This window comes from Onychomys torridus, chromosome 1 (genome assembly GCF_903995425.1).
Source record: "Onychomys torridus chromosome 1, mOncTor1.1, whole genome shotgun sequence".
NCBI lineage: Eukaryota > Metazoa > Chordata > Mammalia > Rodentia > Cricetidae > Onychomys > Onychomys torridus.
Window position 1 is genome coordinate 137,425,828 of NC_050443.1, and position 25,657 is coordinate 137,451,484.

At 39.4% G+C, this 25,657-nt stretch overlaps 1 protein-coding gene across 3 annotated transcripts in view; it reads right to left on the bottom strand.

Annotated features, from left to right (window-relative positions):
• Rorb (RAR related orphan receptor B) overlaps nt 1-25,657 on the bottom strand; it is a 181,835-nt gene that overhangs the window by 26,328 nt on the left and 129,850 nt on the right. For all 3 annotated transcript variants that reach the window (XM_036207214.1, XM_036207232.1, XM_036207224.1), the window contains 3 exons: nt 23,814-23,899; nt 19,882-20,023; nt 13,654-14,055 (listed from right to left, as the gene is read on the bottom strand). In XM_036207214.1, the coding sequence (XP_036063107.1) occupies nt 13,654-14,055; nt 19,882-20,023; nt 23,814-23,899 (630 nt within the window). The remainder of the gene's footprint in view (nt 1-13,653; nt 14,056-19,881; nt 20,024-23,813; nt 23,900-25,657) is intronic.

The following is a 25,657-nucleotide window of genomic DNA, read 5'->3' on the forward strand; positions in this document are numbered from 1 at the left end:
GAAAATATAAGCTATGCTTCTAGTGAATTTCCTAAATGGAATTCTCCTTAGCTGATTGTTTAGAAGATTGGAAACTCTGAGTCAGTGGTAGCTACAGTTATCACTGGGAGGACATTCTGTGTGATTTCTCACCAGGGAAGCAGTGTGAAGAGTTGAGTGGAGAAAAAGAGAGTTATTTGATATTTCAGTTACTGCTACTGATGGGAGACATTTCAATACATGTTAGCATTTTTTAAAAACAGAACTATAAAGTGACAGAGATAAAGACACTGCGAAATGCTAACTTATGATGATGGTCCTATTCTATTGGCATCAACATAAAAATTCTAGCTTTTTAGCATTTTATATTACAAAATCCTTTTCTTATAAAATCTTATATTCACAGTTTATTGAATATCCTCCTATGTTATAAAGAAGGGTGGGAATTACTCTGTACATTATATTAAAATAGATTGGTAAGTCATGGTTCATTATTTTTCAATTTCATTTGGGGAGTCTAATTATTATATCCTAAAAATTAGATATCTGTTCCCCAGTAGTTATGTAATGAAAACCTAACACTAAAGCCTTACAATTTCCAGACCTAGAGTGGCTTGTTTTCATCTTCAAAGGCATGCTGATTGTTGGTGACTCCCAGGCTTCAGGGTTTATAAGCAAAACTAGAATTACTACTTTAAATTGCATTGTGACTGATGACCTGCTATTCTAGGTTGTCTTCTGAGAACTATGAACAAAAGTTTAAGAATCCTCTGGTCTTCTGCCACTTGACACTTGGGACCACACTATGGGACCATCACTATGCGGAAGGGCTAAGAAGACTGGATGTCAAGTCTGTACTCTCGCTTCAGGACTGGATTGCTTGCACACGTGGAGTGAAGGCCTCCCTGCTTCTCTGTGGCCTCCTGTGATTTTCCCTTCTGGTGTTGAGTCCTATTCTGTCTAGGCTGATAACGTGGTTATTTTTGTGGGACTGTCTGTCTCAGACCCCTCAAGACTCTGAACTTTCCAAGAACTAGAAAACAATATGTATTTACATAACAAATACTTTTTTTTAAAAGGCAACTGTTATATATCAGGTCAAGGTATAGATTAAAAAAAACCATTGATTTTATCTTTTAGGATTAATGATAGTATTATAGTATGATGAAATAAATGCCCTTAGTTATTGGAGGCTCCTCAAGGAGAAAGTGCTCGGTTCTATTGCGGGGACATGCAATCTGAAGGATGAGTAGTGGTTTGTCACAAGGAAGAGAATAAGATGTGCTGTAGGTAGAAAGAACAATATTAAGAAGGCAGAGCTGGAGGTGTGCACTAAGTCAAGTCATTTCAGATGTTATCCATCACACTTGTACAACCTTTAGTTCTTTACCATCAACTCCTTTTTTATTTTATTATTGTAGAGACAAGGTTCAGAAAGAGAGAACAACTCTGGACTAGTTTACAGAGAGTTTGCAGAAACTATTCTGGAGTCACCTCCATCTTTTCTGTCAGAAAGTCCAGTGTTTGAGACAGTGAGTATGTGGAGGAGATAGGGAGAAATGAGACTGTCTGAGGGCAGGGACGAACCCTGACTCCCGAGTAGGAAGGTCCAGCCATTGCTTCTCCTAGGATTGTAGACTTGACCCTTTAACACTGAGGAGCCAAAGGGTGCTGTGAAGGAGGGGAGTGACATGATTAGAGTTTTGTTCCAGAAAGGATCAGAGTGATCTCAGCTGTGGCAAAGAGAAGGAAGTGTATTACTAAGTGTATGAGTGAATTCAGATTACTGTGAAAATTTAGTGAGATATAAGTTGCTCTGGACCAGGTCGTGACAGAGAAGGGCTTGTAGGTTTGGATGTAAGAGAATTCTGAAAGAAAGTAAACAGGACTAGAAGACATGGTAACAAAACAAGGACATCAAAAATAGCAGGAACTTAACTGTCACTTACTTATTATACATAGGTTTGACAATGTCCATACATCCATACTTCCATACATCCACTATCTTCTGTCAAATATCCACCTAACACTCTACCATCCCTTCCCTCGATTCACAAATATTTGAGAAAGCTAAAGTTGATCTTTTGTTTGATAAGCTTCAAGCCTAAGCATTTAGAATGAAGAGAGAAGTGAGCATTATGAATGTACTATAATTTCCCACATCCTTGTGGTAGGAAATAAGTCAAATGTCTTTACATCATAAGGTTCATACATGGCAATGAAGGCAGCCACTGCAGTGTGTGAGATAGCTGTGTGCAAAAGCTAACTTGGTCCTTTCAGGGCTCAGGTCAGTAAAGCACAGGCCAAAGCTATTCCTGGTTTTAAAAGATCATGGCCAGAGGGCTCGTTCTGTCCCTTACAAAGATGCTTGAACATCAGAGCAAGACAGTTTTCTTGGACTGAGAGTCTGCAGTTGTGAAAAGGACTTAAAAAGAAAGGACAAAGGAGAGACAGTGAGTGCAGTATGCTGAGTTCCTGCTGCGAGCCAAAGCAGCTTCAAGAGTCCCTGCCTGGAAAAAGAGAAAAGGTAATAGCAGATGCAGTCCCCTCCAGGGACCAGCCACATGAGAAAGTCCAGACAAAGGAGGCTGAGGAGAAAGAACAGAGGAGATGGGATCTTACTGGGCAATCACACACCCTTCATCTCGTACCCTGACTTGGATTGCAGCTACTTCTCAGCAGTTGGCTTTTATTGGTTTCTTTAACTAGCTTGGGATGAAGATGGTCCATGTTGAAAGAGGAGTTGGCATGAGCTGTGCTGGGATAATGAGTTCAACAGGAATATGCCAAACTCTGCCATGTCTAGAGGTGGTGCACTTGGGCTGTACGTTTTCTGAGATCAGGAAGGGGAGGAAGGTGACTCATCAATGCTGGGAGAGGAACTTCTAAGGACAACACAGTTGCAATGACAGACCCTGTACACGTGCACAGTAGAAAGCAGAGGTTGCTCACTTCCCCGAGAGTCTGAAGGCTGCTTTAATTGCTATTAAAATGATGTTGAAGAGTGAGAACACGAAATATTGTGCTCAGTTCTGTCTTCTGCTCTCAATTACAAGGAGGGACAGTGCTAATTCTGGTGCAGGCCAGGGAAGCTGCATGTGTGATTAAGGTTAATAGTAAGTCCATGTTCCTTATTTTGTATTTATTAACTTCCTGGAAAACACATCTCTCTGCCATCCATGTATGTTCCCATATGGATAAACATACATTTCCCCCCCTTTCAGTGAAATTATACTTAGATTTATATTGTAGTTCTGATTCTTTCTTAAGGGGAAGCTTATTGGAATCCATGTTTTAAAATTAGTTAATAGAACTTGTGAATTTGTAAATGAATTAACTAAATGAGACAAAAAATTACAATGGGTAATTCACATGAGATAACAATCCGTGAAAATGATCATTTTTGGTGAAAAGATATAAAGCAATATTGCTAAGTTGTCATACTTCCCCAAAATTCTTAAGGGGAATCTTAACTCTACTTATGATGTGGGCAATGAGAAGAGAGAAATTAAATTTTTGAAGGGGAAAATGGAATAAAATTGATGGTAATTCTCTGTAGTGTTTGCAATAATTATGGAAGCCTGGGGCTTGAGTTAACCTCCTTCCTCTATCTCCAGATGGTCTGGGCCTAAATAATCCTAAGTCTCTCCTTCTGTCTCTATGTCTTTGTTTCACCATCTCTCTCTGTGTCTCCCCCTCCTGTGTCTCTGTCTCTCTCCATTGCTCTCTGACTTCCATACTTCTCATGCATCTTGAGTTCTTCTTATTGTAATGTATCCAGTAAGTCAAAGTGGAAAAAGAACTCCCCTTTAAGGCCCTTTCAGCATGGTATGTATGGTTGAGATGGGGGAGAGTTTATATAAGTAGATGGAGTTTTAAAGGTCAGTTATGCTGGGTGACATAAAAAGATGTCTGAACAATATTTGGAAGCAAAATTATAGAAATGTATGGAAACCAACTTTCCTTGCATACCAATTCAATGGTAAACGATTCAAAGTTTAGAAACAAGCCACCCGTTGCCAGGTTCATGGGAAGCAGGCCACCTCTGCTTCAGCAGGAAAGAAAACTGACAGGCAAGGTGACAATTTCATGTTTGTAGCTGTGATGTTACAAAACGGGGACCAGCTTGCAGCTCCTAAAATAGCAAATGACCTTCTGCAGCTCTGATTCCAACCACTCAGCAGGTTTTTTTTTTTTTTTTTCTTCACCAAAGTGGCTTATTTTAGCTCTCACTAGACATTTCAGTAAATGGTGCTCTCCAAAGGCTACCCTGTCTCGGTCGTGGGTCCCGCATCCCACAGGTGATTCATTAGGATCTCACATTCTAGGAGTGTGGGGAGTTGAGCATATCTTTAAAAACTGCTGCTATTTGTGTTATTACCAAGAGCACCTCGGTTTAACTGCACTGAGTAGAGAAGACCGACATGGATGCTCTCCATGCCTCTGGAGGGTGGCATCTCAACTTCCCAACTCTCTTATTTTTCCCCCTCAAGAGAATGGATGGTTTCTTCTCAGTGAACTACACTCTCATTTGGTGTCTTCTATAAGAGTTTTTTTTGTTTTTTGGGGGGGGAAATATTTTTCCTAAAATAATATATTTTAGCTTTACTCAAAATGATTAATAGATCTTTAATTTGCAATTTGCCTTAAGGATCTAGAGAAGTTCTGAGCACTCTGTTTAGTTTATATGACTAGTGTAGATGTGGAATGCTTAGGGGATTTGCTTTGCATTAATGCTGTACTATCTCCATGGACTCTCTGGAGGCAGGCTTAAGCCCCTGTGTTAGGTTTCATCGTATCAATGTTCTTCATAGTTTGAGACAGCAACTATAATACAGTATTAAACCAGCTGGCTGGAAGATGAAGTGCTTAATGAAATGCACATTTTGCTTTTTGCAGTGAATCATGCTTTCTACCTTTCTGTTGTTCAATAGAACAAGTACAGTGGTTTTTCATCAATGGTGATATCAGAAGAGCCCATGGCAGTTAAGACCTCTTCGATACTTTGAATTTCTATTTGGAACACATGACCTTTAAGCATGAACAGAATTAAAACACCAGTAACACCGAAGATTAAATGATCAATCTATTAGTGATCTATTTGCCTTTAATGAAACAGTGGCGTTAGCATTTATGGTTTGTATTCTTTTCGATGGGAATTGGTGGCAACAATAACCCATGTGTTTGTTGGCGTAACCCATTGTTGGGCCTTCATTACTCTCCCCAGTGAGTTGGAATAGCTTCTAGTTTGCTTTTCATGTGAGTCCTATTGTCAACTCATATCAGAGAGTAGCAAAATTGATTTTTTACTTTATGTAGTCCAGTTCCAAAAGATGCTTAACATTTTCAGAAAACAATATGTTAACAAAATATAAGGTTATAGTTTTACAGTTTTTGTAACTTATGTAGTTATAGAGTGCTGAGAGTATGACAAAACACAAATATATGAAATAATGTAGAATAGAGCAAATCAAATTAATGTAAGTAATGATAATACCTGACAAAGACCGAGTGAACTGATGACTAGAATTATTAATATTTTCTTAATATTCAGAATGACCACACCACGTACAATAGCATTTTGATGAAGGGTGGAAAGGGGAGAAATTGAGAAGAATCAAAAGAGCACATGCAAGCCTCTGTATTTAAGCTGAGCTGATCCAAAATGCAAAAAAGTAGCAAAAACAGATTAACTGCCTAAGAGGATGCTTTCTCATTGCCGGCTAGTTGAAAGCTGTTTTGGATCATGCATCCTTTGTTTTATTTCAACAGTGCATGTCTAATTTTTGGGAAATTAGAGTTTTCTTTTTTGAAACAGTTGACAAAATTGAGAAAGAATCTATTATGAAAACATTCCATTTCAAAATTAACTTTCAAAGTAAAAGACCTCCTCTACAGAACAATGGGGAAAAATGAGCCTGTTTAAGTGTCTACAGTTACCCAGTTTTGAGGCAGCTGTGTTCGAAGATGAGGAAGTCATACACAACCCCTTTCCAATTTCTAGTTTATGCTTTTGAGAAAATCAATTAATCTCTCACAGTCCTGGTTATGTCCACAGGAGAGTTTAACCACAGTGACACTGTCTCTGGCTTTGGGAGACAGAGTGACTGGAATTTGAGAGGCTGATTGGCACATTTTGTTCTGTTTGACTCATGCAGGATGCATCCTACTGAGCTAAAGGGAGAGAATGGATCCCAGCTTTAAAGGCACATGGAATCCTGACATGACGGACACAGACAATGGAGTGCAAAGTCTATTAGAGTCCTTACTGACTCCCCTTTAAGAGCTGCAACTCCCTATTCTGCCCAGAGGACGGTTAGAGGATCACAGATGATGAAATCTAATTATAAAAATTGCTCAGGGCCATCACTAGGATTGATGTTTATTATCTGAATTTTGTTGACACATGGATTGATTGTTAATTTAGACAGAAGCAACTCTTCCCTTCTTCCTGCGTTTTTGGAAGTATAGTCAATACATTTCTGACCTTTAGAAAAAAAAAAACTAATTTAGAGGTAACCTTTGGAGACCACTTTTACATTTTCAAACACTTAACTTAAACCTTAAAAAAGCATCTTGATTAAATAATTCGTTTAATTAGGTGGTCTAAAGTAAATGCTTCTTAAGTAGTCTGGAACAAAACCAATCAAAGTGTTCTAGAAACACTTACAAAGAAACCAACAGTTCCTTATTTACAGAACAGGTTTTTCTAGTCCTTATAGCCAGGACTCAAGTTTAAACAGTAAATTTGTTTCTCCTTAGTATTGAGGACATGTCAAAAGGAAGCTTACACTCCAAATTAAAGAAACAAAATATAACTTTTTCTAATTTAACAAGTTTCTGTGTATTTTAACCATGACAGAAATAAAGGCTCTTCTAGTTGGTAGATAGCTCTGTGCTAGACTAGTGGTCCCAAACTGATTGACCTTCATCAGTCTGATGATCAATAAGCATTTCTTGGTTCCATGGCTTCTGTGGTATTTTAACTCTAACTTGCTCTTTCAAAAACAGATACTTGAAGACAGAGCAAAGTTTGTGGCATCCCAAGAAGTGATAGGGCCAATGTCAAGGCTTGCAGTCTGGTGAAAACATGGCTTGCTTCAGGATAACACTTGGAAATACAATTCCATGTAGCACTGTCAGCAAAAGCCATTTCAAAGGTTACCTTATAGGTCCCAGCATCCCTTTCTATAAGCAAGGTAGACCATCTTGAAATTGTTCCCTTACAGCAGAACATTTTATATCTATGATGGCTTTTGAAATTGTGTGTATAAAATGGAATTGCCTTTCCAATGCCTTCTCAATGCTTCCCGCCCCCCACCTTTGCTGGCAGATTTAAGAATCTTCTTATAAAGTTTTGAATCCTGAGTCAAAATTTAATCCTAAAATAGTATCTCTAGGGGAATTCCACCAAAGATCAAATTTTCACAATTTTAACTCAAAGTTGAAAAAATGCATTAGAAGATTTCCTTACACTAGTGTATGTTAGCACATTAGGAAATCAGTATTCAGAGTGGTATAAGTATTTGTGTACTGTAAATAGGTGTGTATGTTCATAAGCACTTGAACTGTGCATGTATGTTTGTGTTGACTGTAGTATAGACAAACTTTTATATTTGCTGAGAGCCTCCTTATTCTCAAAATGCTTTGTATTCTTTGCAAATTGTGGGAAATCAGTGCCCTTAGTGTGACAATAGGTGACCTCAGCATCACCACTGGGTGATATTAGTAGTCTTTGGGGGAGGGTTTATTAAAGGATACTAGAAAGGTGGATTTGATTGACCATTAAAAACAGCTACAGAGTCCTTTGTCCTAAAGTACCATCTAAAATAATTCATGATCACTCACCAGTTAGAATAAATTCTAATCATCGTTGGCTCAAAAGTATGTGGCAAATCAGGATGATTAGCTCAGTTCAGGAAATTCTTCTTCTTCTTTTTTTTAATAGAAGATAAAATGCTTGAACTAAGCAGACATTGGGAGGTAGTCACACCACCAAGTGCAAGCATAGAGAAGGTTTTCTGGGCTCTTAGGAGAGACTTGCTGGCTACTGGCACAGCCATGCTCTTCAGCCCTGCTATGGATTGCATAGTGGCTCACACGTCCTTCCCTCCCATTCCTCTGTGCTTTTCACATTGTAGTGGCTGAAACAAGGGTTGTCTGTGTGCATTGCCAAAGCTCTCTGGAAGGTGAGAAAACCACCATCCTCTGAGGTCATTTTGTCCAGTTGCCTTACTTTTCAGAATGGGAGACTGAGCCTTATAAAGCTGAACATTTTGAAAAAGCCCACATGGAAAGTAGGTGGACCTGTGATTGCTCCAAATGCCTTCATACTCTGTGGCTAGAGTGAGTTTGAGAGGGGGTTAGGAGATGTTTACAAGATAGACCTTCAAGCCAAAAAAAGATAAACCAAGGCCAACTGGATTTTCCTTTCTGCAGAACATTTGAATACTTTCCTCTTAGATTTAGTCTCCTATTGGAGTTAATGACCCAGTAGACTGCTACTCTAAATTGAATGTTACTTGTACTTGTACAGGTGCTACCAGAGGACATAGGCACTCTTCAAGCTGCAGCTTGTATTCTCTGTATCATGCCCCCACAGTAAGTGAAATAATAGCAGTTACAAAATACTTAATTATAAAAGTCCATACCATTAAATACATTTACTCAGAGTTCTTAAAGTCAGCATTTGAAATGTATAAAAAATTTTGCAAAATAAAGCACCCTGAGCAATATCCTTCAAATGTCTCTGTAGCTTTAACAGCATGAAGCCACACATTAGAGACGAGATCACTTTAGGCCCATCTCCTCATGTAGTCTCCTCTATTCATACTCAGTTATGTAATAGACACATCCAAAATGAGGTTTATTTCTGTGTTTGTTACTTAAAACTCCAGATTCCATGAATAGAACACAAAAGGAATATAAGAATAAATCCATGTTAACACTATATAGGAACAATGAGACCAGTGTGTCCCCACTCCCTTATCTATATCTGGAAGGAAATTCCTCAGCAAAATACCAGACTCAGGTGATAGGTATGGAAGGCTCACCGTGCCTCTTAGCATTACAGCTAATTTAAGGACCTATATACATATATATTCATATGCATATTATGTATATATGTATTCATTCTTCTTGCTTTCACCTTTAAAAAATGTTATTTGGCTCCTTGAATTGTCTTGTCTGGAACCTTTTAGATACCTTGTCAATCATCTTTCAGCTTAAATGACCTTTATTGAGAGTACAATCCCTGCAGCATCCCCTGAGCGCTGGAGGGCTGTGGTGGTAAGCAAAAGCCAACGGTTCCATTTTTATTTTTTCTCCTCACTTGCTGAGAATCCTTTGCCTAGCTTCCTTTCTCTATCACCAACCACACAAAATTTTATTCCCAGAGACAAAACACATCCATCACACCAGCTTGAAGTAAATTCTCAGCCAAGCCCTGTCAATACTGAGGCCTAAATATTAATTTGTGGTTGACTTCCAGCCTCTTCTTATTTCATGGCTTCTTTTTTCTCTTGGGAGTTTGAAAAGCCCAAGGATATATTTCTGAAATATTCTTTGTTGTTTCTGTTCTCTTAACTGTATTTTGCTTTGTAGCCTCAAAATTCTGAGAATAAAAAAGTCTCATGATAGGAAGTATAACTGATATTCACCATCCCCCAGACCTTCAAGTCCAGGATCACTTAGGACTTAAGTTCCATGACAGTTTAAAAAAATTAATTTACTTAGTTTAGCATGCTGGGATTGAACTGAGGGTCTTTTGTATGCCAGGCTGGTGCCTTGCTGCTGATGGCCAGTCTATTCTTTTAGGGATTGCAAAGATTTCTTTTGACACCTGTCACTTAGATGGTGACGGTAGAAACCACATTTTGCTTATTTCCAGTGACTGGAATATTGCAAAAAGAAATTCTTTAAAGCATGCCTGGAAGTCTATGATAGCAAAATGAGTTGTTTAAATTAGAATTAAGCTTTACTAACTCCGTGCCTTGGAAAACAAACTCCTGTTTCTGACCCTTAACCTCATCAAGAAGCTTCCTCATAACTGACCTGAATTAGGGGATGAGCCTACTATTGACTGAAACTTGTGAAAAGATTTTCATATTTCCCTCTAAATAGAAGCTATTATCATCAGATTCCTTATCTCAGGAAGTATGAGTTCCTCTTGCCTCTCTGGAGAAGGATGGACCTGGTTTGGGCCTATGCCTGATATTGATAACACATATAATTGACTTGATTTCTATGCAGTTGTTCGAATGTTATTCTGTAGTTCATAAATACATGCTTATTAAAAATTTCAAAGCTCTGAGACCTTGTTGAACACAGGCTCATCTAAAACTTTGTTTAAAAGAAAGATCTACTCACAAGGACAGCACAATGGCAGGGCTACATGTCCCTTACCCTCTCAGAAACCAGAAGAAGCAGTCAGAACCAGTAACCACGAGCAATGCTCACAAATTTCTTAGTGCACCAAAGCCTTGACTTCATTTAAAATGTGTCTAACCCAGATTTTATCTTTTGTATGTACAGGACTTTTCAATGACAGCATGCCACCAACCAAGTGATTCCCATACCTAATGATCAAATAAAGACAAAAGGTCAGCAGAGCCCCCTATGACCTTTGTGTAGTGTCACCTAGGATGATGTCAGCAGGCATCAAGTGCCAAGCATGGTTTTTTGTATCAATGCCAATGAGCTTCTGAGTGGTTGTCATTCAACAGGAGAAAAGTACACTATAATGTCTAAAAGAATGGCTTTTGATTACTTAGACTTGGACACATATTTGTTCTCTGATTTTACTAAGAATGTGACCTGTAAGCCGCAATATTTTTTTCTGTAAAATGGGTATACAGTTATTCACCAGTCAAAACAAGACGTCTATAAAGATTAAAGATAGAATATCATTTAATACAATGGGTACTTAGTAAAAAGTGATTGTGCTCCCTGTAAAAGCTAGAGATCATATGTAATAATTGCAATATTGATCTTACTGTGATAATAATTCCTAGAAATGGCAATTAATAGCTTCAGAAGTTAAAAATGTCAACTCATTTATCCCCCTGACACAGCACATAAGCATAAGCCTAATAATGACTATTATTGCTTCAGGTTTAAAGCTAAGACTCATAGATGTCAAGTAAAAGATTGCAGCTTGACTGTGAACCAAAGTACATAACCATTTTCTGTTGCCTTCTTGCAAAATGATGCTGTTGTAGGGACATGGATGGCGAGTTTTAGATAGCTCATTAAGACAAGGCATCCATCACCCTACTGTGGCCTTGTAACCACATACGCCATACACATGGAATGGGTTTGTGTCCACTAGGTGGCATTGCTGTTTTAGCAAAACCAGAACAGAGCCAATAGGTTGGAGTCTGTTACTTTTGAGTACTTGCAGGACACTTCTAATTTCACCCTTAAAGCCTGATGAAATTTTAGAGCACATGTAGAGATCTGTAAAGACTAGTGATGTCTTGAAATAATTATGAAAAGTTCTCTTTGGGTGGCAGTGCCTCTCCAGGAAGCCCTGATGAAATGTGCAGTTATCTCTCTCTTCTATTGGCTCATAAAAAAATAGACTGAGGGCTAGAAATGGAAAGTGATTGTCCACAGGAACCCAGAGCCAGTGGCTTTGTTTGCAGCTTTCTCATCATAATTTCTATTGAGGATGAGTCATAAATAAACCGTGAAAACTTCCCTTTTGTGTATGAGGTCAAAGACAGCTAAATAATTTCCAGTTTTCATTTCAATGGGATTTAAATGTATGTTCCAAATGAATACTACACTCAAGAACTTGGATATTAAGTGGTATCTTACTTTGTTTTGATAAACTCTTTTGGAAAGATTGGGGTCCCCTGTATACAAAGGCCATCCCTATGAGTTGTGAATGCAGCAGGTAAATAGGTGAGCACAAGACCCTGGAATCAGACTTCCTGAAGTGGACCCTAGGCTGTCATGGAGTTACCATGAACCCCTTCTGAAGCAGTGAACTGTGGTAGGCCTCTATAGGCTTCTGTTTCTGCAGTAAAATAGGACCTTTTTTTTCATTACTTTTTAGACTTTTAAGAAATTGAAATGTCTACAAAGTATCTCTGATACAATAAGGACATGGGTAAAAATAGCAATATAGTGGACTAGTCAGAGTCCAGCTTTTGGTGCCTCTTGGTTGGGGTATCAACAACTTATTTTTCTGCCCCATAATGAACCATTGAAAAGGGGAAATAACATCTCAGGTTCATCATTGTGTGGCATTGCTTCTTCCTCAAACACATGTCAGAGGCAGCCTAGATCACAGCCATAGAGGTCATTGTATGTTCACAGCAAATTCAAATGAAAACAGTTGTGGGCTCCAGGTACTTATTTGATGACAACTAAGCACAGGGCTTATAAAGGTATAGCAGAGACTTAGTGGGCACCTGTCTCGTGTTGTCCTTCTTATGATATCCCCGTGACCTAAAACTGTGTTTTGTTCTTTTCAAAGATTAGAGATCTGGGATCAAGGAACTTGCTTTATATTGTAATCTACAGAGCCAGGATTTGAATTCAGGTTGCCTGCCTCTTAGCCTCTTAGTCATTTCTGCTTTTGCTCTAGCTTTTGCATGGTGAGGTAGACATGTAGCTCTGCTACCTGGGAGGGAAATGTATGAAGAGAGTCTGCCACTTTTTTATGGCAGTTCATTAATGAGATTAACCTATTAAACATTTCTTAGACTGTTGAGTTTAACAGGGTGAAACAAAATTACAGTAGGTCAGAAAAGGGCTTGCCTGAGATGGGACACCCTTGAGATTATGCCCTAAGAGGTCAAAAGTCATTAAAGCTGAAAGATGTCCCTGATTAACTTGTTACTCTGTACTACATAGCCTTCAACACCATAGTCATTATTGCTGTGAATCAGAATCCCATATAGAATTTATGTGTGTACATGCCTATGTGTGTATGCCCACATTTGTATAGACATGTATGTGGGACAACCTTGGCTGTTGCTTCTCAAGAGCTGTCCACTTTGTTATTTTGAGATAGGCTTTCTGGCCTAGAGCTCAGGCAATCTAGGCTGGCTGGCCAACACACCCAGAAGTCTGCCTTGTCTACCTCCTCTGTGCTGAGATTATAAGTGGGGTGTCATGTCTTTAAAAACAGGGATTCTGGGAATTACACTTACGTCATTGTGTATGAGCTCTTTCCCCAGAATCTCCATGTCAAATTCTTGAATTCAGATTCGCAAAATCATAGCCTGCTGCACCTTTGTAAAGAGGGCAGCTGGGGTACTCTGTGCTTATGGTATATCTACAACAATCTTTGAGAACCATTTACTGTATTACTCCATACTGGGTCCACGTCCCTTTGAATAGCATTACCTTGGAAAGCTAGGAAAGTCCTTGCTCCCACCAACATTTTCCCTTCCATAAGAATCCAAATTTACCCAAGAGAACCCGTACTTCCCTTATAAATAGCATATTTCTATTTCTTCCTTCTTCCTTCACTCAAAATAACTTTCATTGGGCAAGGGATAGTGACAATTGTTAGAATATAAACCAATTTCATTTTCTCAGTAGAAATCAGGTTTTCATGCAATTTAATTTAGGGCTGTGAAGATGACCATACTAAACAGGACTAAGGCACTTTCAAGAGAGACCTTCCAGAAACAAAACTCAGAGAAGACTCACACTTACCGATCTCAGTCATCGTTATCCCTGGAGCTAACTGCCCATTGTTGAAAGAGCTATAGGTAAACAAGTTGGGTACGGATGTGAGGTCATAGATAGGTTCTTGCTTTATCTGTTTGATTCCAGTCATGTCCAGTCCTGACTGATCGGGAGATGGCTGACCAGAATCTATGTTGTAATATCCCTCAGATTTCGGCAAGTCAATGACATGCCCGTTGGCGTAGGTGCCGCCGGTCTCGGTGTTCAGGTTGCTGAGGCCGTTGCTGATGCTGCTGCTGTACACCCTGGCCAGGGCCTCTGCCTCCCCACTCTGCTGCTGCCGCTGCTCCTGCAGCCGCTGCTGGTGCTTCTGCACCTCAGCATACAGGCTGTCCCGCTGCTTTTTGGACATCCTCCCGAACTTTACAGCTGGGATGAGAGAAGAGCAATAGACAGCAGTGTGGTTACCATTAGCTTTAGCCATTTCACTCGAAGGGACATGGGTGGTTGTCCCTTCAGTATCATATAGACAAACCCCTGCTGTTCCAAAGCAGGGCTTCACTCATTCACATTTCACATTTAGGGAAAGATTATATATTTGAAGGGTGGGTTGGTTTGCATCAGAGTGAGGAAATGTGTATTGTCAGGTTTCTGCCACTGTAACTGATAACTGAGCCGATCAACTTAAAAGTAGAAGAGGTTCATTTTTGGCTCACAGTCTCAATGGCTTTTGTGTCAGTGGCACAGCACGATACTATGTTGGAGAAGGTGTGGTAGAGCAATTTAACCAAAGCAAGCAAAAGAGAGGAAAAGGAAGGGTCTGAGGTCCAGTATTTCCTTCAGAGGGACACTCTCCAATGACTTAAGGCCTCCCTCTAGGCCCCACCCTGTAAAAGTGGGGCCTACAACCTCTCAATAGAGCCATCCTTAATATATATGAATATATTTTGGTGACATTCAATATCCAAATAGCAACTGTAAGCTAGGAAGAAATGTAAAAATGTGTATTATTTGTCACTGCCAAGAAATTGGAAGACGTATTCATTTCTTTCTCTCTCTCTGTTTGTGCATAGCATGTGGAAACCAAAGCAACAACCCTCGCGAGACTAGCAAAGGTTTCCTGCTATTAAAATGGCAGCCACAATCAATACTGACTTTCTTCTCTATCATTAAGATTGCCAGTTCCTTGGGGGGGAAAAAACCATATTGTTTCAGTTTGGGTAATTTTATTATTAAGAACAAGGATTAAGGGATGTGAAAACTTCACCAGTTGCCACCATTTTGGATTTTGGAGCAAATAATCAGAACCTTTGGATGGTAGCATTTGCATGCACTGGACCAGCAGGAGCAACTTTGCCTATCATCCCCAGCTCTAAGGTTTATTTTTCCCATTTCTTGCAGCCAAATCCTCAGGCATTTTGAGGGAAACCGAGGGAGAGGCTTCATGAGTGTCTGGGAATAATATAAAGAGGCTTCCTGACTTGTGGAGCACAGCCTTTGGCACTGTTAGGAATGGAGACTTCTTTTTCACAAGCTGTCAACCTCTCTCCCACCTCTCTTTTAGCACGTGGTCATGTTGGGTGCTGGGCTGCCTCGTTCAAGTCATTTGCATTTTGCGCCTCATGCTAATGATGGGGACTATGCTCATCTGAGTTTATGATTTCTTTTCTTTGGTGGTGGTGCCAGTTTCCCCATGGTTTGTTGATGTCAGGACCTCAGAGGGTGTAGAAAGGAGGCAGATGAGTGTAGAAACAGATCAAGATTCAGTTGTTAGGGTTGGAGTTTTTTCCTAAAAACTGCCACACAGGAAGTGCTCACAGTCTCTCTAGCTCAGAGGGTCCACAGAGGAGGCCTGCAATTGTGAAGATGCTGCCATTCACTGCCTACAGTAGTCATCCAAATTCATCTTCCCCCCTGCATTGGGACTGATGCTGCCCAATCTTATCTTAGTGTGGATTGTTCAAAATGGAGACCCCACTTCCCAGCCCTGATTACTGAGAAATGTGATGTGTGATTAACAAGATGTGTAGGCTGACAGGAGTCTTCAGATACTCCTAGGTATAGTGGTGTGTTTTCTCCCTTCTTGCTTGCCAGATTGAGGCTGTGACTGGCTGGACCTTAACACCCACAATCTCTTCCTTATTCTTTTTACTCCTTAATCTTTCTAAAAGGAAATTCCTGTCCCCTGGCTTTTCAATGCTGCCTAAGTAGGAAGACGAAGTGGTAATTATCCCATAGTTTTTCTCAATGAAGAGAAACAATCTAATTAACTACTAGCAAACTCTCTTTTCCCCTCTCAGTTGTTGCTTTTACTGGGTCTCGAAGTGGTTTAGATCATTGGATTGTGTTTAATTTGCTGTGTAGACACAGCTGTTATTAGACTCTGCTTTTCAGAATTTGTTTTTGGAGTGTAGTGGTATTTCTGCTTGACCATGGGCAGAATGCTACAGAATGGTTTGGGAAACTTTTCCTTGTACTTTTATATTACGTCATGACAAATAATTTACATATTGTTCTCTAGAGAAAAATGCCACTTTTTATTTATTTATCTATCATCTATCTATCTATCTATCTATCTATCTATCTATCTATCTATCTATCTATCTGAGACAGGGTTTCTCTGTGTAGTTTTGGTGCCTGTACTGATCTCACTCTGTAGATCAGGCTGGCCTCGAACTCACAGAGATCCACCTGGCTCTGCCTCCTGAGTGCTGGGATTAAAGGTGTGTGCCACCACTGCCTCCAGAAAATGCCATTTTTATAAGGGAAACTAAATTAATATTAAACATTGACTCAGGAGGACTGCATCCCAAGAACATGGTGTTCTTCTACCCTATTGCCAACCTTTGCATCTGTGTCAGCTCAGATGGCTCTGAGGACAACTATAGTCTTCTCAATACAAGAACTTAGTCTATTGTATAAGATTACAGTTTTATAGTAACTTTATAGAATAGTGTACATTTACAGGTTTAAATCATAGGAATTAAAAATCAAGAGTTAGCCAGTTTTTTCCATGGGATCAGAACTGCCATCTAAAAATACTTAGCATTTAACCCTCAATTTAGATTTCTATGTGTTTTGAGGCAGAGTGATTGTATTAATGACCCCAATTCCTTTTACCTGCATCCTTTCAAGTTCTCTATGTCTATTCCCAATTCCCTTTCATTCTGTGCAGGTGTGCTGCCCAACCCCGGACTCCTAGTCACAGGACCTGCCTAGGTCAATGGGTTATTGACAAATCTGTTGTAAGCAGAGACCTGAAAAGGGCCTGTTTGATTGGGCACCTCACCATGGCAAGGACATGCCTGAACTAGATTGTTGAACAATAGGATATGCAAAGCTGATTAAGGCTTCTCTCTTCTATCATCCAAGCAAGGCCATCCACTGTCAGCAGGGTCACAGACAGACCTGCAGCCAAAGCATGCCTCCATGTGCTGTTAACTATAGTCCTAATAATTAGAGCTAATGATGTTGGAAAAGTATGTTGCCAAGGGCTCTGCTGTAATCATCTGACAATTGGACAGAAAAATGTACATCTTTTGTACGAGGCTGACTTGTCAGGTGACAGAGCAATTGGAATATCTAGAAAGAGGCAACTTAAAGCGACTGGAGTTTGGAATTCTCAGGCTTTGTCTTAATTCAAAGACTTTATAGACAATGACTACAAAGCTACTCCAGGACAAGTTTTCCATTTATTTCAGAAAAGTGTTTCAGTTTTATGTCCTCTCCTGCAATAAAGCTGGTGATATGCTCCGGGGCAAACTGTACCGTACACTAAGAAAATACACCTACTGAACTTCTCTGACATAGAAATATTTCCTGGCTATTACGTACAGACACCGCGATGTATTCAAAGCCCCACTTTAACAAAGGCCAGCTACTGTTATATTTTCAAGTACTTGCATGCTTCTTTTTACCCCTCATGGGTAAGCACAGCATATATTTTAACCATTTGCCTCTCTCAAACCTGATTTATTCTGCTAATGACATTCGCTTCAGTATAGAGACAGTTTCTTGTTAAATTGCCATGTCTTAAGAAAACCAGCATGATTCTGTATACGTTGCACATGATTTATAAATACTCAGGATGACAGCATCAATACCCAATACATGCTTGACCCTCATTTCAATTCAATACTTCTATGTAGGAGGGTCAGAAATCACATCACTTTTGTTCACAGTATGGGATCCTATGTAGAACAGAAGTTCTCAGGGTGACTAGAAATTAAAGTCATTGCTCCATCAAAGTTCTCCTTCCTGCTGCATGAGAACCGAACAGACTCCAGCTGTGTAACCATCACCTGTGACTCTGGGGTCATTTGGAAATTGTTGTGTCTTACTGTCTCCAAGTCTCTGGGTTTCTACCTGCTTCCCACTAGTTAAACGTGCTCCAGTTTAACTCTTTCAGCATTGGAGATGAGCCATCACCTTTGGGGATCTAAACTTTGTAGTAAAAGTCTGATTCAATGTACTCAATTCAAACTCTCTCTCATGTCATCCAGTCCTGAGACAAACTTTAGATGTAGAATGTAGCTTCTACTATGGCAGTATGTCACTGACTATTGAGCACTGTCAACAAAGAAGTGTGACTAAAGGCCTGTATGTTGACTTTTAATTGAAATTTAAATCATTTAGTGATATGTGTCGCATGACCCAGTTCTGGATACAAAACATTTCTGTGAAGCTTGTCTGTACACAGGGCATTACTGGTGTTTCATAGGGGTATGACATTTATGGGAACATACTTTAGATACTTAAATATTATAAATTAAATTAATATTTCACCTTCCAGATTTTTGCATGGTAAATTTAGGCTTCTTATTTTTGGGGGATGTGTGGTCCAATATCTTCATATTGATGTCAAACATTTCTCTACAAATAGTTCTACTGAGGATTGATTTGTAAAGCCTAGTTAACAAAAAAGCAGAAACCAGGTATGGGGACACATGCCTATTATCCCAGCACTTGGGAGGATGAGGCAGGAAGACCAACCTTGTCTACACAGTGAGTTTGAAGCCAGCCTGGACAATAGACTTGGACTCTATTTCAATAAGCATCCAACCAACCAAATAACAAACAAACAAAGAATATACACTAAGAAGGAAAAGATGCAAGATATGTGGTGCCTATTCAAAGGATGGGAAGCCAATGTGAATAGTAAGTTTACCAGCAGCCATGATGTTCCAGTGACCAGATGTGGTGAAGTGAGAGCCAGACATAAGTGGGAGACAGCAAATGCATGTGCCAAAGTGTATCATTGAGGGAGATGTGAGATCTTACCCTGGCTCCCATACTACTGCTAAAACACTTTGCCAGCATTTTCTGAGTCAGTAAATGGGAAGGATAATTGAAAAGTGGTAGGAGATATTGCATTGCTCATTCTCATGTCCTGATTCGACAAGGTGAAAAACCATAGCTGCAGAACTTTAGGATTATTGAGTACTATATGCTACCATCACTTATTGGAACAGATAAATCCCCCATCAGCCCTGATGTTAGTGGGATTTGTTCAGGATACAAGGTCATTTATAACACACTATAGGGCAACAAGAAAGCTGCGGCCAACATTCATAGTATAAGAATGTGCATGAATGACTAAGAATGAAAAACAAAAAGAGGTAAAATTCTTGATTGACCATGCTTGAATTTTTCATTTTGTATCATGAATCTAAGCAATTGAGGAAATGCACACACACTCCATAGTCTGACTGGATATACAGGATCCCTGAATGCATTTGCACTCTTCATCATGGATCAGAACAGTCTAGGTCTCTCACTGGGGGTTTACGAACAGCCGGTGAGCTGCTTCATTCTCCATGAAGGTGGGTTCTGCTCCTGGTATCTCCATACACTAAGTAACTGTGTACATCAGATAGCTCTGGTGGATGAATGACTTCTCCTCACCTAAGGCTTTCTGACTTTAGCCCTGAAAATCTCACATCCCAGAAAAGTCCTCTTTCCCAGAAAATGTGGCCAGCTAGTCATTTCCTATCTAGTCTTCACTTAACCTAGATAGTGTTCGCTGCTCTGCATCTCCCCCACCCCCATTCCTCTCCACCTTCCTTTTTCTTCTTATTTCTCAGGCAATTCTACATTTGATATGTTTCTGCTTTACTTCTTAATTCACGACCAGCACTCTGGTTGCCTTTTCTTCATATCCCCAATTCCCACAGTTAAAACTCTTTCAGTGGCTTGAATAGCCTCTAGCCGAATGTCCATTTGAAACCACTAAGAGCCAGGAAGGCAGAAGCTTACCATCTCTCGACATTCCTAGGGCAAGACACTTCTGCAGCCGGCAGTGCTGGCAACGGTTCCTGTTGGTTCTGTCAATCAAACAGTTTCTCTGCCTTGGGCAGGAGTAAGAGGCATTGTTCTGCTGGCTCCTCCTGAAGAATCCCTAGAGAGGGTGAGAGAAAGTGAGGGCAGGAGACTCAGAGAAAGGGCAACATTAGCATATACACTGATAGACTTTCCACACCAAGTATAGCTGAGTTTAACCTTTCAAAAGTTTTCAGCTGCTTCTCAGAGAGCTTATAGGTGCTTCTGAGCAGAATATATGTGCATATTTATGGACACATGACAGTGTCTTTCTTCAATTGTTCATTCATTCATTCAATCAATATTTACTGAAAGAATTTCTTTGAAAAGAAAAAATTTTTGCCCCAAAGGAACAACAGGGAAGGAACACCAAGGAGACATGTCACTATTAAACCAAGGAGGACAAAGTCTGATGGAGACATGAGCCTGGGTTTGAACTAAGGGTGTGTGTTTTGGTAGGAGGCACAGCATCAAGGAGTGTGGGCTCAGCATCAGCTCATTTCCCCCCACATTCTAAAATGTATTTTTCCAAATCTGAAAAAAAAATCAAATCATCCAGAAAGTGTTAATTTTTTTTTTTTTTTGAGCCAAAGCCTCACCATGCAACTCTGGTATTTCTGGCTGCCCTAGAACTGGATTTATAGACCAGGTCGGCTTTGAACTCACAGAGATCTCCCTGCCTCTGCCTTCCTAGTGCTGGGATTATGCATCATCACATTGGGCAGAAAGTTGTTTCTGAAGCCCATGGTGCATCTTATAAATCACATTCTGAGTCCAAGAAATACTAAATATGACTTCTTCGATATAAAGCAGGCAATAAACAAATGCCTGCTTTTCAGTTATGGGATATAAGAGTTCTTATTTTAGGTAGGTTTGGATTTTTTCTGGTGGAAAAGAACTACAACTGACTGCACACTGCCCCTTGAAATGTGTAACTGGGTTTATTTTTATTTTTTAATTCTTTGGATACCAACCTCCCTTAGTTTCCTTATAAAGAAAACACAATAAGGAAGATAAGCATTTTTCCCCAGAGACATAGAAGCTACCATTCTCTGTTCATTCCCCCAGATAACCAGTTTCCCCAATCATTGTTTGCTCTCAAAATGCCTACAGCAGACCAATGAAAGTGAAAAGTGCCACCAGCAAAATGATGGTCTAAATAGAAATATTACAAAGAAACACAAGGAAAGATAGCTCTCAGCTTTGTCTTTTGGAAGTGAAAAACCTCCAAGAGGCCCAAAATAGAGCCCCTAAGTTCTTTCAAACACCTGGGTGTCCCCAGGAGAATCGAGCAGGGCTGGCTAAAGTAAAGCATGCAAGAAGATCAACTTGGATATGAAATTTACGGTTCAATAAAAACAATGGCAATTCGGAAAGGGGGATATTTCAATAAAGAGTTAAAAATCAATATCAGTGTGAAGATTCTTAACACTTTAAAGAAAGGAATGATACTGTTGATGGTGGTTTTGCCTTGGATTTCAGTATGTCTAGTTTGGTATGATGAAGAGGCTTTGCTGACCAAAAGGAACCTTAGAGTGGCTGTCTGGCCAATGATGCCCTGGAGAGAGATTCCCAGTAGATCTTGTGGTTTAAGCACAGATCCACTCAGGAAGGACTACTTTCACCTCTACATCTTCTTGTGTAGTGTTTGTTCACTACACTAGTGGATTGCACAACAGGGCTCCATGGTTTCAGTTTTACTGGATGCTGGAAACAGTCCCCAGGGGCTGAAATGCCTCTTTTATCTACCAAGAAAGCTGGGAGGAAGCATCACCACAGTGTCCTGGTGCTGATTAGAGATGCTTTGGAATTTACATCTTAAGGAAGATTTGCATGGATTTTATCTTTGGATACTGGAGTGCCACTTAGTAAAAGAATTGGCAGGGAAGCCATTCTGAAGTCACAGCCACAAGCCCTAATTTACAGCCAATTTGACATTAATTATGAGTCATTTCTTGCTTATCTGTTGCTCATTATTGCAAGTGAGATTTTTGGCATGAAAAATAGATTCTGTATCATCATATTTTAATGAATGAGTAGGAACTGAATAAGTTTGTGAGCTCAGTTGATGTTTTCAAATGGTTGTGTATGTTGACTCCAGAGCATTATTATAAAAACTCAAAGAGGTTGATAGCTGAATGTGCTGACATTGATGTCTGATTTTGAATGGGATTTCCATTGGAGAAACTTGTAGCATATTTATACATGTGGGGTTTTTCATGAAATAAATAAAAGTCATGTGATGTGTAGCTAGTTTGACAAACCCTCAGAATATGCATCCTAGTGACTGCATAATTTCTTTGACAGTGGATTGAAAAGATGATGGGAGCTCAACCACTGTTGCTGCTGTTGACATGTTGGGCTGTGTTTATCCAATATTTAAGAGCTTGTGGTTAAAGCTGCTTCTTAAAATGAATATATCTCTTCAGTTTGAAGTCCAACATTTTCCAAATGCCTTACATGATGAAATAATGAGCATGCAGCATTCATATATGAACAACTTCAGTGGATATGTTGTAAACTAAACTAGGGCTCTTAAACCTGCAGAAAAAGCCTGAAGAAATGCCTTCACCAGAAAGATTTCTCATTACAAACTTACTAATGTTTATGACAAAAAGTATTTGTCCGCCTACCCAGAGAAAATAACTTACTTATGGCAGGTCTAAGAAGCAGCCAACTTCTTATTTGCTTTATTGTTTCTTATTGATGGAATAAAAAGTGTCATGATAGTGGATGATACATAATTCTTAATTCTAGCTTTGTAGAGGAATATAATAAAGGGCTATCTCATCAGCTTTGCCTGAGGATATAACTGATCATCTCCATTCCAGACTATTCCACTATGCTGATTTTTCTTCTATCATATTATTTTCACTCATTTCTTTTTATTTTATTCTCTACTTTTCCAATCCAAAGTATGTCGTTTTTTTGGACTTGTGAAGGCACCATCAGTTTTCAAAGACTAGTGCTATTTTGGCAGTTATAATCTATTTTATCCTGTTTACATTTAAAATCTCTTAAGATTATGATTGAATCCTAGAGTCTATTACTATGCCACTCAAATAAGTGCTTCACCTTGCCTGCATATTGCCAATGGCATTGCCAACATCTACCAATCCCCTTGCATATGGCATTTGAGTTTTGTTCTGGTTCTGCCCATCCCTTGAAAACTCACTGTACAACTGTTTTGAATACCCCTGCTATTCTCACTCCTCTTTTCTTTCAGATTACTTTAAAAACCTTCCTCTTAATTTTCAAATTTGATTATCTCAGGTTAGGTCTGTGGTAGCTGCTATTCCCTTAGCCCTCTATTTTCCAAACACCTTACTCACAGGAATGAGTTTGCCATTGGGTTGATGGAGTCTCTCCAAGGGAATACTGGACAGAATGTGAAGCAACCTGTGCTCTTGACCAGTTTCTTTTCCATATCTATATCAGTGGCATATGTCAAAGAAGATCTTGTTTATACTTCATTGAACTCATTGAAAAATTAAGATTTGGGCAAGGATGACTTTTGACTGATCTAGAGGCCACTTGTAACATCCAATGCTTCCAGTGTTTTTTAAATTTTATTACTATTTTGATACTTTGAGTGTATGAGCATTTTGTCTGCATGTATGTCTGTGTACCATGTGTGTGCAGTGCCCAAGTAGGTCAGAAGAGAGCATCAGATACCATTGGCCTGGAGTTACAGATGATTGTGAACCACTATGTGGGTGCTGGGTGGTGAACTTGGGTCCTCTGGAAAAGCAATTAGTGTTCTTAACCTATGAGGTATCTCCTCCGCTACTGTCAGCAGCAGGCACAAACATCCCTCAATGTGTCTTCTTTAAAGTCTTTACATACCACCGCAATATGGAAGCCCCTACCTTGCAGCCTTCACATGTGATGACTCCGTAGTGGATCCCGGAGGATTTATCGCCACAAATTTTGCATGGTATCACTTCAATTTGTGCTGAAAAAGTAAAAAACAAACAAACATACTAAACAACAAAAAATTTGAATGCCCATAATTGCCTTCTTTTATTTTTCTTGTTTCTATGTTCACACTTACCTGTTCTTGCCAAGATGTTTGTGTTAGATGCTAACAGTTAGAGGATGCTGGGTGAGAACGATATTCTGGGGTCAACATTACTAATTGAATGGCCTTCCCTAGTCTTCTTCTCAGGCAGTGGTTTTCAACTTTTAATACAGTTCCTAATGTTACGGTGACCCCCACCAACCATAAAATTATTTTTATTGCTACTTCATAATTATAATTTTGCCACTGTTATGAATCATAATATAAATATCTAGGTTTTTCCAGTAGCCTTAGGGGATCCCTGTGAAAGGGTTGTTCAACCCCAAAGGGGTTACGATCCACATGTTGAGAACGGCTGTTAGGAAAAGACATCTATTTATCACACTTTACCTTTTCCAATTGAATTTAACACACACACACACACACACACACACACACACACACACGCACTCATGCATACACGTGTGTGTGTGTGTGTGTGTGTGTGTGTGTGTGTATGTATGTGTGTGTGTTCACACCCTTGCACATGCATGTTTAGAGACCAGATGTTTTCTCCTGCTTTCACTGCTTTTTCCTTTTAAAACCTGTCTTCCTTAAAATAACATGACAGAGGGGTTGGGATTTAGCTCAGTGGTAGAGCACTTGCCTAGCAAGCACAAGGCCCTGGATTCGATCCTCAGCTTAAAAAAAAAATTAACATGACAGAAAAATCCTGTGAATTCATGCCTTTATATTTCTTATTTTACATTTGAAATAGGAAGTCATTAGGAGTTTTTACATACCCTTATCTTGATAATATTTTAAGTGATAAATAAAGCAAGACTGGAGTGTTGGTATATGGTGACTGTATGAATTGTGTGGCTGGATGGACTGGTCATCTCTGAGAAAATAACTTTAATGACTAAACATTAACTGAGCATGCTTTAAATGTCTGTAAGGACATGGAGACATGACTCAGGAGAAGATATAGTAATGATTTGATAATCTCATTAATAAAAAGTTAATAATGAAAAAGTCAGAAAAAAAGTTATATGGGAAGTTAACATGCACTTAATTTCACTGGGAATAAAGTTTCATTTTTAGAAAAGGGTATAAGAGATAGTTTATTTTGGGGCATATTTGAGTGACTATGACCGAGGTCATAGATATAGGTTATCCCAAACTCTATGTTGAAATGTGTAAAGAGTTTCATAAATTTTTAGAGTTTTACAGAACAAAGGAAGTTGTAAATCAGGACAAATTTGGAATATATTGATGAGTACATCAGAGGGGTGGTCACAGCAAGATAGGGGAAGCTTTTCTATAGGTCTCAGATGTTGACTGATGCCATTCTGTGCTTCTGGTTTGATGGAAGCTAGTGATCTGCTAAATTAATAGATTCCAAAAGAGTTTCATCTATTAGTCATAGGATGTTAGTTCTGACACAGTGGTGGGAAAAGAATGGCTATCCAGGGGACTAAAGCAAGCATAAGGTAAAGTAATTATCCCTGGACCTGCAACACTGCAACTACTCCACATCACTGCAGCTCTAATCAGGAAGACAGCTCATTGTACAGACTGTGTGGAATTTGGTTAGGCTGAAGAGAAAGGAAAGGGGCATTGAATGAAAACAGGTCAGAGGTCTTGTATGACTGTGTCTAGCTATCACAAAGAGCAATTGGCTCTAAGGGAAATTTGGGTCATATGGCTACA